The sequence below is a fragment of the Telmatherina bonti genome, assembly GCF_933228915.1.
Source record: "Telmatherina bonti genome assembly, chromosome: 11".
Lineage (NCBI taxonomy): Eukaryota > Metazoa > Chordata > Actinopteri > Atheriniformes > Telmatherinidae > Telmatherina > Telmatherina bonti.
Window position 1 is genome coordinate 23,542,777 of NC_136629.1, and position 13,920 is coordinate 23,556,696.

At 35.6% G+C, this 13,920-nt stretch overlaps 1 protein-coding gene across 4 annotated transcripts in view; it reads right to left on the reverse strand.

Moving 5' to 3' along the window:
* Nucleotides 1–13,920, reverse strand: part of LOC306762248 (uncharacterized protein) — a 119,570-nt gene that overhangs the window by 30,142 nt on the left and 75,508 nt on the right. For all 4 annotated transcript variants that reach the window (XR_013771495.1, XM_079248689.1, XM_079248688.1 and 1 more), the window contains 8 exons: nucleotides 10,741–10,821; nucleotides 9,253–9,294; nucleotides 5,227–5,295; nucleotides 4,813–4,848; nucleotides 4,599–4,652; nucleotides 4,315–4,368; nucleotides 3,596–3,637; nucleotides 326–430 (listed from right to left, as the gene is read on the reverse strand). Coding sequence is in view for 3 of the 4 variants with exons in the window: in XM_079248689.1 (XP_079104815.1) it covers nucleotides 326–430; nucleotides 3,596–3,637; nucleotides 4,315–4,368; nucleotides 4,599–4,652; nucleotides 4,813–4,848; nucleotides 5,227–5,295; nucleotides 9,253–9,294; nucleotides 10,741–10,821 (483 nt within the window). In the remaining variant the exon portion in view is untranslated. The remainder of the gene's footprint in view (nucleotides 1–325; nucleotides 431–3,595; nucleotides 3,638–4,314; nucleotides 4,369–4,598; nucleotides 4,653–4,812; nucleotides 4,849–5,226; nucleotides 5,296–9,252; nucleotides 9,295–10,740; nucleotides 10,822–13,920) is intronic.

Sequence of the window (13,920 nt, forward strand, 5' to 3'; positions counted from 1 at the left end):
AAATAGTCAGTAATTTTAATTTGTAGCATGCTGAGCAGCTGCTTAGAGGAGCTCCCAGCTGCCCATATAGGGGCAAGGTTTGAGGATTATTTACAAATCTTGGCAATTCACATTCCCCGTAAATAATCTTTTGCCCCAACAAGTTAACTCTGGTCTAAGTCTGTTGAAATAACTAACAGCTTTAGTATCAAAACTTCCACATCACAAAAGTCTTGCCTAAAAGCTTATTTCTTTTTGAGGATTTAGGTAGGGGTGCCTAAAGTATTGCATGACATTTTATACATAGTGATGCAAAAATATATTGAAACACCTGATTTAAGAGTACCTTTTCTCCCACCAAGCCTTCTACTCCTTGCTCTCCAGGGGACCCCTTCTCTCCTTTCTGCCCAGGCAGCCCGGGGACTCTCGTCTGGCACAAACTGCAGGCGTTCTGCCAGCAGAGGCAAGGCAAGAAGCAAAAATCAGTGGCACAGATAAGATTTCATCAAGCTGAGCTGGCACACTGCTTTTTCACCCTTTATTATGTCACATCCCCTGGGTGGGAGACAAGACCTTAACTGACACAAAATGTTCCCTAAATGTCTCCAGAGCAGAAATAATGTGAACCCACCAATAGTGCCTCCAAGAGTTTCTCTCATCCAAGTGAGAGGTGAACTTTGTCAAACTCATTGATTGTGACATTTAGGTGAGAGTCTGAAATATCATTATCCCTGATTTAGATATAGGCACGTCCAGGAAACGTATGGGAGTTCGACACTGGAAAGAAGTGGAAGGAAAAGGAATATACCAAAACTGAAATATTTTATATCATAATCTAGGTTAATATATATATATATATATATATATATATATATATATATATATATATATATACATATATATATATATATATATATATATATATATATATATATATATATATATATATATATATATATATATATATATATAAATATATAAAGAATTCTGCTTTTATTATCCTGACAAACATCAATGCTTAAGTTCAGTGTTTGGTTCTTTCGTGCTGATGTCAAAAAGATGTCACAAGTGTTGAACTGCCACTTTGTAGCTCCGATGTTAGCTGCAAACATTATCTGACTCTTAACGGTGCTTGAATAAAATAAGTCGACGCTGAAGAAAGGGCGTAACAAGAAATTATAAAGCTACTGACACCTAGCTTCATGATCTATAATTAATCATGCGGAAGCATCATATTGATTGCCTGAGCTGACATGTGTTTAGTGTTAAAAGAGAAAAGCATTAATTAAGCTAAGTGCTTCTCCGCAGGTAGCAGTGTGAGCTATGGAGACTAAGCTGCTTCATTCAGACAAATAAAGAATGCATCACTATTGGTGTCGATTTTGACAGACTTTACTCATTATCCAAAAAGCTGCTTGATCTCCTCTTTAACACTATTCTCTCAAATAAAAGCTAAAAAGGACTACACAAAAGATTTGGTCACGAAGTTCCATTGTCTGCTTTGTTGCAGAAAAGTAAAAGAACCGTGTGTAACGTTTGCAGCATGTGATGAAAAGAAAATCAAGGGAATAACATGCAGTTAGAGAACTGTTTCAAAGAGAACATATAAATATGCCAGCTTTACAGGTTTGAATACACGTAGGACTCAGCAATCTTTAATGTTACTGATTGGGAAATGAAGTTGAAATTAAAAAAAATCGGCTTAGGGTCATAAAGCAGTGTTTGTTCAAACTCATTCATTACACATCATAATAAGAAGTGCCAAGTTGTACAGTCAGATTTAGATTTATACATAATCAATACTTTTTACTGATTGCAGGGACATTTGATGTACTATTTCCATATTTATTATAATTTTGCTGGTTTTATTTCCTCTGGTTCTTTTTATTGGTAATTAGAATGAACAATGGTGTTTGACATGTGAGAGTGGATTTTATTGTTTGATGTTTGGATATTGTGAGGACCTGTCAGTACACCAAGTCTTGCATTAGGGACAATAAAAATGACTTGAACTTGAACTATTTGGTATGACTATATTTATTCTTCAATAGAGTGTGAAGCCTCTTAGAAATACTTTAAATTGTCTTTTGACATGTTTAAGTAGCCTTCGGGAATACTTCTCTAGGTTTCTTGAAAGAAATGTCAAAGCTTTTCTTTGGATGCTATTTTCCTTCCTTAGCCTTCATAGGGCACTCAATGAAATATGTTGAACTTAGAAATTTCAACCTTACAGTGTCCTCCTGGTATGTAACAAGACCTCCGTTCCATTGTAACATTAAAAAAAAAAAATCAATAGTTTCATGCTGAAAATAATAGAAAACAAAGTGATAAAAAATAGTCACTTGCCCAACAAAGGGTTAATAAAGGCTTCTTGACAGCCGCCTTTCACACACAGCCCATTTTTGAAAAGACTTCAGTGAACGGTTGATGGATCAGCTGGAAGTCTGGAGGCATCTGTCAGGTCTTGTTTTAGGTCTCAGCTACTGCTCATTTGCTGTAGACAGCATATTAGGTCTTTTATTATTTTTTTCCTGCACTTGTCCTGTTTCCACACCGTCTTTAAAGACACACTGCGCACCATGCTGAGTATGCGAGTGTAAGGCTGGACTGTCTTTAGGGAATCACCTTGTTGGTGCAAAAATAATATTTTCCATTAGTTAAACAATATTTGCCTTGGTATTTTTTAATAGATGACACTAAAGAAATGAAAACTAATTATGTGTGTTTGCTAGAAGCTATTTGTCATGAAGTCACTAAAGATATATAATTTGTCTGTTACATGTAGCCACAACCCCGGTTCATCCAATTAATTGCTTTTATATTGTTGAATAAATAAAAGGTTAGTGACTTAACAAAGAAATATTGTCTGGTTATTTTTAAATGATGTAAATACAATCAAAGAGGTCATATCAACACATTTTCAAAATGTGTTGATATGACATTTTGAAAATGTGTTATCAAGGTACTGAAGGTACCACAGTTACATTAAACTATCGCAGAACTATACAAGGAAATATAGAAATGACTCATCTGCACATTTTACTTCAGTTAGCACCATCTCAGGAAGTCAGATGGCATCAAATTAATATTGATAGCATTTACAAGCACCTTCTGTTTCCAGAAAGGTTATAAAACTTTAGTGTCAACTATTCTTACTGCATGAGCCACAGTGAAATCTCTGTGTCACTCTCTGGTGGGTGGAAAACTGACAACCTCAGTTCTGCAGAACAATAACTACAATTTTGCATTTTTTTTCTCATTTTACTTGGACTGCATCAGTAGTGTGTTATTTTATATTAACTATATGTTCCATTATGCTTGCTGATAGGCTTTATTAACATGTTGTCAGCTTGAATGAGCATTCTGGATTTCCTTGTTAATGATTTGCTTTAAGCTTCTGAATATACAACACTTCTCCCAGTCATCCTGATGGAGGCACTCGTGGGCTTTGAATACAGTCAAAGTCATGTGTCTTAACTGACAGTCTCCATATGTTAAAATAAAGTCGTTTCAAATCAACAAACACTGATCACTTTAAATACAAACCCTGAAACTTTTTTTGTCTGTCTTTCTTAGTGAAAAACTGTAATTATCAAGAACTATGAAGACGAAGTACCTTAAGCAAAGCCCCCATGTCTCTTACGATAGGCAGGGCAGTCTGTCAGAAAGAGAAGAGAGCGTGTTTATTCCAGAGATGGTCTTTACTGGTTTTTTAATATGCTGATGTTTAGTGCAGTTGGATCCTGTTTATTTGCTAAAACATCACTGGGAGAGTAAGACCATACACTAGGAAAGTCATTCATACTTAACACACATGTAACTTTTCTTGTTTTTATCTGTAATACTTCTAAAAGATTCAAAATCCACATATCCTCAAAATACTGGTTTTCTCTAGCTCTCTCACTCAACCAAGGAAAAATAAAATGTTTTTTTTAAATCACAGAAACACATACTAAACATTAATCATGTATGTTTAATACATGCTAACATAAACATGTTACATTGCCACCTTCACAAGGCTTTGATGCAGAAGCAGCGACACCCATATGGTACAGCTATCAGAACTATAGCAAATGTTGCTCATGTGAAACGCACAGAGACAAGAAAGACATGAAAGCATGTGCAAACAACAGGGTGCTGCCAATTTGTTGTAAACTGCAGCATTTTTCTGAAAGTGATGTTGGTTAGTGAACAGTAGGACTAGCTTCTAATTATCCCCAAAACTGGAGCTGCACTCTGAATATTGACGTTGACTGTAAGAAGATCTCTGCAGGTCTCGTTACTGATCACTGATGCTGAACTGCACAAAGCAAAGTAGAAAATTTTCTTTCTTACTGGTTCACCTGGAGGTCCAGCAGGGCCTGGTGGACCTGTTCTCCCTGGGGAACCCTTTAATAGAGACGAAGAATAACATTAACAGCCCTCCTGCTTGTAAAGTCATGAGTACATTTAGGGCTATAACTTTGCACACTCGTCTCAGCTGGTGGGCATTTGTATCCAGGATTGTACTTGTACATCCACAGTGGGAATCTGACATTCTTTTGTGCTTCCAGACAACTTTTATCTGCAGATTTGTGAGGAAGAGAATTAAAGTGAAAGCAAAGGCTGAGCTCACTCACCTCTCGTCCTGGAGACCCTGGAGGTCCAGATAAACCTGGTGGTCCAGGAGGGCCCTGATGAGTGAAACATCTCATGTTAAACAACCAGTTCATGGTAATTTGTACTTGTACAGTACTTGTACAGTTATATGGGCACAACACCATGAGAAGAAACTCATTCACAATCAGATGGAACATGTTGCTTATGTGTTGTGTACTTCGGTTTTCCACATACCGTAATTCCTGGCTTTCCTGGAGGTCCCACGGGGCCCTACAAACACATCACACATCTTGTTAACACCATCTGCCCTCTAGCACCCGGATCCAATAAAGGTATTGTGTTAGACACCTTTTGCTCTATTGATTCTCTGTCTCCAAGTATCCTGTATTTCAAAAACAAATGCAGACTCACTCACAGTCAAATCTGTGAGGTTCAAAGTATAGCAGTGGAGAGCATTTATGATGAAGGCAGAGTGCAATACACCTGCAGCTCAAAGCAATATACACTAATTTCACCTGAAGGTGTGTTTAATGACCACTTAGCGAGATCTTTTTTTAGTGTGTCCCACAAATACTAAAATGGCCCAAAAAATTTAATTCAGTAATGATGAGTGAGGGAAACACAGACCAATCGATACGACATACTCACAATGATACTCGCCCCTGGTTCGCCCTTTTCACCGTGATCTCCCGGCAATCCTGGCACACCTCTCTCGCCCTGACACAAACACAAGTGGTGGTGAATCCAGAGGATGGAAGATCTGCTACACAATACAGTCATTTTACTTTCAAACCCTGCCAGAGCCCTTTTCTCTTTACCCTGTGTAATAAGTGGCTTAAAGGGGAAAACATGCACCCATGAATGCCAGCATCAGGCACTTTTTAGTATTATTCATTCATTTTCTATGAAGCTAGTTTAATAGCAAGGCTTTTTTAAATCCTATTGAATTTAAATTGACTTGAAACCATTTGTAAAAGGGCAGATTATCACAAAGCAACAAGTCTATATCACCTTGAGTATAATTGTAAATCCACAGCAACATTTTCATTGTACATTAGGAGATACACACTCAAGTAAAAAAAAAACAACAAAAAAACACATTTCATAACTTTTATTTATAATAATTTTGAATAGGCAAGCCTTTACATCACACCTTCTAATTTCTACTATTTAAAATCAGTGTTTCAGATTTATTTCCAGTCATTTCAAATCGGTCTATGTAAACATTTAACAAATAAAGTCTGGCTCTTTTTGTTGATAAATTGTGAGAGCTGCAGAGCTGCCTGAGAGTTTTGGGGAGAAAAAAAAGTTGCCTATGTGAACGAGACTGCTTTTTCAAAATATATGTTTTTTAAGTCTTGTGAAATATTTTAGTAATTTATATTTCAAATGACTATCAGATTTTTCAGGCCTCCAACTTTCCATGAATTGCATCCAAATAGCAAATGCTTATCTAATGTCTATAAGTCTATAATTTGAGAGGACTTTTGTCTGCATGGGGACCATTATTTTTAAAAAAAAATTTCAAGGAAAATTTATCAGTAAATACAAAGGCAAGGATCAGGTCAATTTCAAAGATTTGTCACCATGCAGGAGAACATGTAGTAAATTTTTTCCACTTTTCTTTGGTAAAATTTTTACTGTAATTAACCATCTTTCCATACCACCTGTTTCCAGGGAAGTGAATGTGATGAGATGTGACTCAGACTGAAGTAACAAGCAAACACTGTTTTGTGCTGACAGAATTATAGACCTCAGTAAAACCAAATAAGGAAATTTTATCATTATCATTAATTTTTTTTTTTTTTACATGACAGATGGTTAGGTACAGTCAATCTAGAAAGGTGAATAAGTCAAAGAGACTTTTTTGGGTTTATTTAATTTAATTTAATTTAATTTATCTTTTTTCTTAGAACTGATTTCAGAACATTTTTATCTAAATTTCCACAGCATGATCACATCCCTGTGAAAGGAGGAAATGTCCTGGACATTTCTGGCAGCTTCAAACTCACCAGACCTTCTGTATTTTGGTTTGTTGCTCTACAGTACAACACGCAGCCTCTTCAAACAGCTCACTGGCAGCTGACAAAACAGGATGCTGTTGTTGTTGAAACAGTTTTCTTCTTTGTGACTTATTTTATTCTTGCTTTTTTTTTGTGGAGACTACATTTTATAATTTTGAACCTCATACCATCCAGAAGAATGAGGTTAGGATAGGGCAGCTAGCAGGGACTGATCTCACTGTGTTTTCTGTCATATTAAAAGGTGTTTGAGGACTGTGAAGCCATCTGTTTGAAAGCTAAATTTGAACTGGAAGTTGACCTTTTAACAAGGTAATAATCCCCAGTTCACTCATAAAATACACACAGGGTACTTCAAAAAGGCTAAATTGAGTGTGATGGAATAGCCTACTCAAAAAAATTCAAGGAATCCCGCATGGAGCAAAAATCTCAAGAAGCCACTGTCAGCCACTGGTACATAATTATGCAAATTGCTTATAAGAGGTTATTTTCTGCCATGACAGGGCTTCTAAGGATTCAGTACTTATTTATTTCACTGAAGAATAATACATTCAGTGCAATACACTAAGCTGAATAATCCCTTAAGTTTTTTCTTTTTTAAAAAAATGTACTACCTGTATCCTGGTATTGTTTTAATAAAGATTAAATATGTTCTTGTCCAGGTATGTCAGAAAGTTCATCCACTTTTATGGGATGTACGTTGTTATCCACATGACTGCACCTCTGCAGTTGTCAGGTGCGATGTAGAATATCACTAAAAAACAGTGAAAAGGCTAAAAGTAAATGGATATTTTAATGAAATATGCTATCTGCAATTAGTTCATTGTGGGCATTAATTACCAAAAACATTTTTGGAGTCTTCATAAATTTGTTGTTAAGTTGTACTTTTAGAAGCTTTTTATGAAACCCCTCCATCAGATTCACAAACGTGTTCGGAGACCACAGAATTGTTAGTATCTTTCCTCCTACACTGGTGAATGCCAGTCTCTTTCAAAAAATGAAAAGATGTGCCAGTTGGCTCTATTTTGCAGAGATAAATGGCCAAAAATGCACATATGAAAAACTTCTGGCTGTGTGCAAACAAAAACAGCTGTGAGACAGTGGAGGAAAAATAAGAAAGATACTGCCAAAAGGATGACTGAAATAGAAGAAAACTTGAAAGTAAAATTTGTGATTTTCTTTGAAATTTTATTCAAAAGACAGAGTCGCAAACAAATTGATTTTCAGTGTCTTTACTGACCAGCCAATTAATTAACCTTTGTAAGAGTTGAGTTAAAAAAGTTCCCTAACCTCGTACCAGCTCTGATTTCCTGGTGTTTGGAATTTCCTCCTTTACTTTTGATTTTCATCCGATTTAAACTCATCCTTAATTTGACACCACTTCTGCCACCCAATGATTTCCTTGCAACTGTTTTCATTTACCCTGCAGACTGGCTTTGTGTGCAACCCATCTCCCTCTCATCTCTACCTCCCTCATGGTACCCATGGGACCAGAGAAGTACCACCTTCATATCTCATCTCATCCACACTGAGTGTCTCCAGGGGTCGTCTCCCTACCTTCATCACTGCCTCACTCAGCATGATGTCCCCTCACTCTAATTGCCAAACATTTTCTAATTTGGTATATAAACACATTTTTGCAGTTGCACAAATCTAGAATTTGATGCCAGGCGCACACTCAAAATAAAGCTGTGAAATCGGCAAAAAAAGACAGTAAAATTTATAGAAGACCTCAGACAAACAGATAGAGGATTTTTTGTGCTCAGATGATCCCACATTTCAGCTGCTTTTGATTAAAAGCACGTGTCACGTTCTACACTTACTACCATCAAGCCAGTGTCCTTCCCAGGAGGTGGGTGATTATTACAGCAGGACAACAACAGATTATGTTCTGCATGATTTAAAACAGAACCTTCACAGACACAGAGTGTGCGTGCTTCATTGCCTGCCTGCAGTCCAGATCTTTCTCCCAACATGTTACTCATTCCGAAGAGAAGAACCAGGCAACGATAATCACAGACTGTTGAGCAGCTGAACACCAAACAGATTCCTCTTATAAAACTGCGACAACTTGTTTTCTTGGAACCACATTAAAACTGGTCTGTAAATACTTGGAAATAGTGTCTTTGAATTTCTGTCTGTTGAATAAAGGTTCACACAACTTAGAAAATGACAGACTTTAGGTTTTGTTTCATTTCAGAAACTTGTTTGGAGGTGAAGGTCTTAAGAAAGGCTTGTTTTTCAGCAACACAAGCAAACTAAAGAGATTACCTGAAACTTAACCTATAATTATGGAAGTGTAGATTAGTCTTGCTGACAGTGGTTTTTTGGTTTTTTTTTTTTACTTTGTACTGTCACTTTGGTGAAAGTTTTGTGTGCAATGTGAAAGTTAATCGGGAAAGAGTTCAATATCTGACAATAAGCAAGTCACAAAATCCTAATAATAAACAACAACAAAAAAAAACAACCAAATAGTGCAAATATTACTTTAGGCTAACAATATCTATGGTACCTCTATGTAAGGATTAGTGATAAATATAAAATATAGATCGGAGCAAATGCATGCTTTGGGAATTTAGCATGAAGTGTTAACAAATGGTTTTAATTTTGTTTGCATCAGTGGTTTATGTTTCATTGGCACAACTGCTCCTACCTTAGGTCCACGGGACCCTCGAGTTAGAGACAAGCCATCACCCTGCAAAACAACAAAGGGAGGACAGAATAGAAAGTCACAGCACACTCATGGGCAATTCAAACTGACAACTTAGGTGCAGATCCTCCTTTAAAAAAAATGTTCTAGTGCTGTAATTAAAATGGGACTCTGGAAAGTGTACAAGATCTACAAATCACAGCATAAACAGTGAACAAGGTGATGTATTATGAGTTCATGTTCAGTATGGTTTTATTAGCTTCGATGAGAAGAGGCACAGCGATAATACCATACCACGTAGAACAAAAACCTTGATTGGAGCTGAGGCTAGGGTAAGCATTATTTACTGTGCTATCCAGATGAGACATTGATTTCTGTGGTCAGCATGTATTAGTGTTACAAGTCCTACATTGCACAATGTAAATTAGTTGTGCAGAAGTTGGATTTGGACTAACACAGCAATTCTGCAGTATTAGGAGGAAATGTACCAGTTCAGTCAAACATAAAACAGGAAAGTTTGCAGAGTGCAGAACTTTTTTGAGACAAATGCAGTCCAATGATTACATTTTGTTTGAAAATAAATAAATAAATCGGACTGTGCATTTGCACCATAAAATAAAAGACCTGTCATTTTATGAACTAAATAATTGCATATCTGGGGAAATCCTGACACAAGATAAAAGTAAGATCACAAGTATTCATTTGAATTAAGTAACATTAATTCATTTTTAAATGGTAAGAATCAGTTTTTCTTCCACTGATTCCCTGTGAAACCCAGAAGGACACACATAACCCTTTCATTAATCCTTTTAAATGTTCAAAGTGCAGTAAAATCTTAAAGATGGTTAAATATCCCTGCAATCTTTTGTTCATTACTCTGCTTATAGTGTTTCTTGCTAGAGTAGTGGGGCTGCTGTTTGGACTTAATGTTCAGTTGTGTATTTCCAAACACAAACATGATGGCTGCAGGGCATTACCAGAGATTGAGGGCGCAAGTGCCGTCAACCAGGACTGAGGTACTTCTGTATGCAAAGCCATATCCATAAAAGAAAGTGCCTCAGCAGCTATAAGCTCCAGAATGGGAGGATAGGTGATTACTTTGGCTGGAGTTATCCAAGGATGGATTGCTTAATGACACTGCATCTCCTTAATATCGTGCAGTGGTGTAATGGCTTTAGGGCATGCTGGGACAAATCCTAGCGGGATGAAGGGTCAGTGTGCAGGTGATGTTTTAGACTGTTTCTGTCTGTCGCTGACACTTTGTCGCTACATGCTGCTTTCATGCTCAGGTAGGCTACTGGGCTCAGTTGGCACTGTACACGTCTCCCAGCTGTTAAGTCCACAGCTGGATTTCTTCTCCAGTACACCCTTAATGTCATGACATCTACACAGTCGGAAAAGGTAGTTTATCTTGCTGTTCTGTTTGCAGATGATCCTGTTCCGAAACTCTGTTCTAAAGTCTTTATATCAAATTGTAATAGATATACCCACCATATATCCACCACCGGGGTCTCCAGGCTCGCCCTTAGGACCAGGCGGTCCCTGGGGCCCAATCACTGCTCCGGAGTCCCCCTGCAAGCAAGTTAGGCAGTCTTCAGAAATGGGTCCATAGACAAAAGGAAGTGCCGTAGGCCTATTACACATATAAAGATTATTTTATTTATATATTCCATTCAGGGCTAACATAATCATAGTTGTTTAAATCTTTTGGTTCATTTTGTTTCTTGTATTTGACAAAAAAAAAAAAAAAAGGAACAGGACGAAGATAAAGTTGTAACATCTTCCTCATTCTATACATAACTTTCTATTAGGTACCAAAAGTTGCATGAATACCAAATACATGAAAGAAAGAAAAGGAAATTATATATATATTACATATATACATTAATAATATATATATATATATATATATATATATATATATATATATATATATATATATATATATATATATATATACATATATATATATATATATATATACATATATATATATATATATATATATATATATATATATATATATATATACATATATATATATATATATATATATACATATATATATATATATATATATATATATATATATATATATATATATATATATATATATATATATATATATATATATATATATATTTATGTATGAAATCTTTTCCAATTGTTTCCAGTTTGTATGAACTGATTTTTATTATTTACACCTTGTCTTAACCAGAAGAATACTTTTAAAGAATTCCACATTTTAACACCTACAACGGAAATATGTTTTTGTTTCAAAGTTAACATGGATTTAATATCTAACCAGTGTCTGCAGTCCTCATTCTCTATTTCAAACAAGTCTGCTAAGTGTTCAGGTAAATATTTTTTTTTATTCATTATTATTAAAGTCTGAATTTTAGCCAAGTTTATTATATCCAATAAACTAGACAAAATAAAAAGTATCTTATTATGTTCTCTAAAAACTACTTCATTAAATATTTTGTAAGGCACAATACAATATTCTCATTGCGTTAGTGTCCAGAACAAACTTTACCCTGTATAGAATAAAATATTTTGTGCTAACTTAGATTTTATGTATGCAATGTACTATTTCCACGGCAGTTTGTCGTCCAAATAGAACGCCCTAAAACTTAAATCATGCAGTCTTTCTCTGCTCACTTCATCAACAGAAAGTACATTTTCTTTCTGATTACTACTAAAAGTCAGGAAGTTTGTCTTATTTTCAAATTAAGATGCGTGAATCAAGAGATAAAAAATTTGAACAGTGGCCATTTTGTGTGAAGTTTGTTCTCCCCGTGCATGCCTGGGTTCTCTCCATGTACCCTGGTTTCCTCCCTCCGTCCAAAGGCATGCATATTAGGTTTATTGATCACTCTAAATTCTTTGTAGAAACAATTCTGAGCTAATTAGGCACATCTGTGGTTGCTTATGTTTTCTTTTTCTTTCTTTTTTTTTTAGTACATTGTGTTCAATATGTCTGTTACCTGAGTTTGGGTTTGTCTTTGTCCTCTTTGGGAGTGTTTTTGTTTGTTCACTTGTAACACGTGACCATTATCATGGTTTCATATCATAATTGTAAAACTGTAAATAAAGTGTTCAAAACAAAAGAAAAAGAAAGAATTGTGAGCTTGAATGTCTAGGGTGTACCCTGCCTCTCACCCAATGATTGCTGGGATAGACTCCATCTTCCATGGATAGATGGATGGATTCAGGATATTGGCATTGGGAGTGAAGAGACGATGTGTGCGACGTTGAAGTATGCCATTTTAAAAAACACAGATATAGTGGGAGCTCAGTTGCAGATGCTTTATATCATCATGCTGGTCTTTATGGTCATCCACGGTTATTTTATTCTTTTTTGTGTCATTGTTAATCTTGAGTCTACAAGTGGTATTGTTGCCCCAAGTAAAGAAACAACAACATAACAAAGCAGACCAGAATATTCAACAAAAAGCAAAAAATACAGCAAAAAATTAAAACTGAACAGAACACAGTACAAATCACACTAAATTTTGTGAATTTTCTTTAATTACTCGCTGAAACTAAAAATTTTAATAATATTTTTTTTCATTTTTTTTTAGATATTGCGGTTTTTCTATTATGTAATGTTTTGTCCAGTGTTGTTTGAACCTCCAGACAACCATACATTTGAGCTGTTATTGAATCATTAGAGAACCATTTATTCTGGGTTTCTGGCTTGTGGCAAAAATTATACTCCCAAGTGAAAATCTGCTCATGCTTGTGCATCAACCAGATGAGCTCCAAATGTTATGCTGAAAGAGACTTTTGTTTATTATAAATGCTTACACAAGTTCATATCATTGCTACATGCCTAAATTGGAGCTTGTTTCTAATAAGTAATGGTTACATATAAGTACAAATAAAACACAGAAAACTAAAATGGCGTGAAAAAGCAATAACAAGACACTAACACTGCAATTCAAAGGTTTGGACACATTTATTGTATTGCATTTTAATAGGTAAGCGTATTCAAACTTTTGACTGATAGTTATGTTAGCATGCAGCTGTTAGCATTTCCACTGTAGCAGCCACAGTGTGAAAAATCGCGGTCGACATTAACATCTTCTATCTATAAACAGTTTGACTCAAAAAGCTCAGTCAAACTGCAGTGTGCTGTATTAATACTTTGACTGATAGACATTTTAGAAAATGACTTTACTAAATGTAGCCAATATTATAAAGGCTGTGAGGTTTTTATGCTAACCAAAGAGGTCTTCTAGCCAAGCTTTGTATTTAGGACACACAGGTGACTTGTCTTTTTTAATTTATTTAAGAGGGTATCACATGAATGTACATCCAGTGCTGCCTGTCGAAATAGATTTAAAATCAGTGTGACAAAAAACACAAAGCTGTACTATTGAATAAATACAGGAATCTTAAACATTTTGAGACTGTAAGTCGATTTAGCGCTATTGGTTTACTCCTCAGCCCCAGAGTATAACAGACCAACTCTAGAGGATAAGAAAGCTTAAATAAATTTCTTTTCTTATTGTTTTTAGAAGTGATAAAGCCAATGTGCATTTCAAATGCCTCTTTTTCCACTTCTGTACTTTGCCACTTTGCACAGTAGTCAGAATCCTTCTACAGGAACATAATTTGTGTGCACATGACAGAGTAGTCAATAGCTTCTAAGATGAGGATACAAAT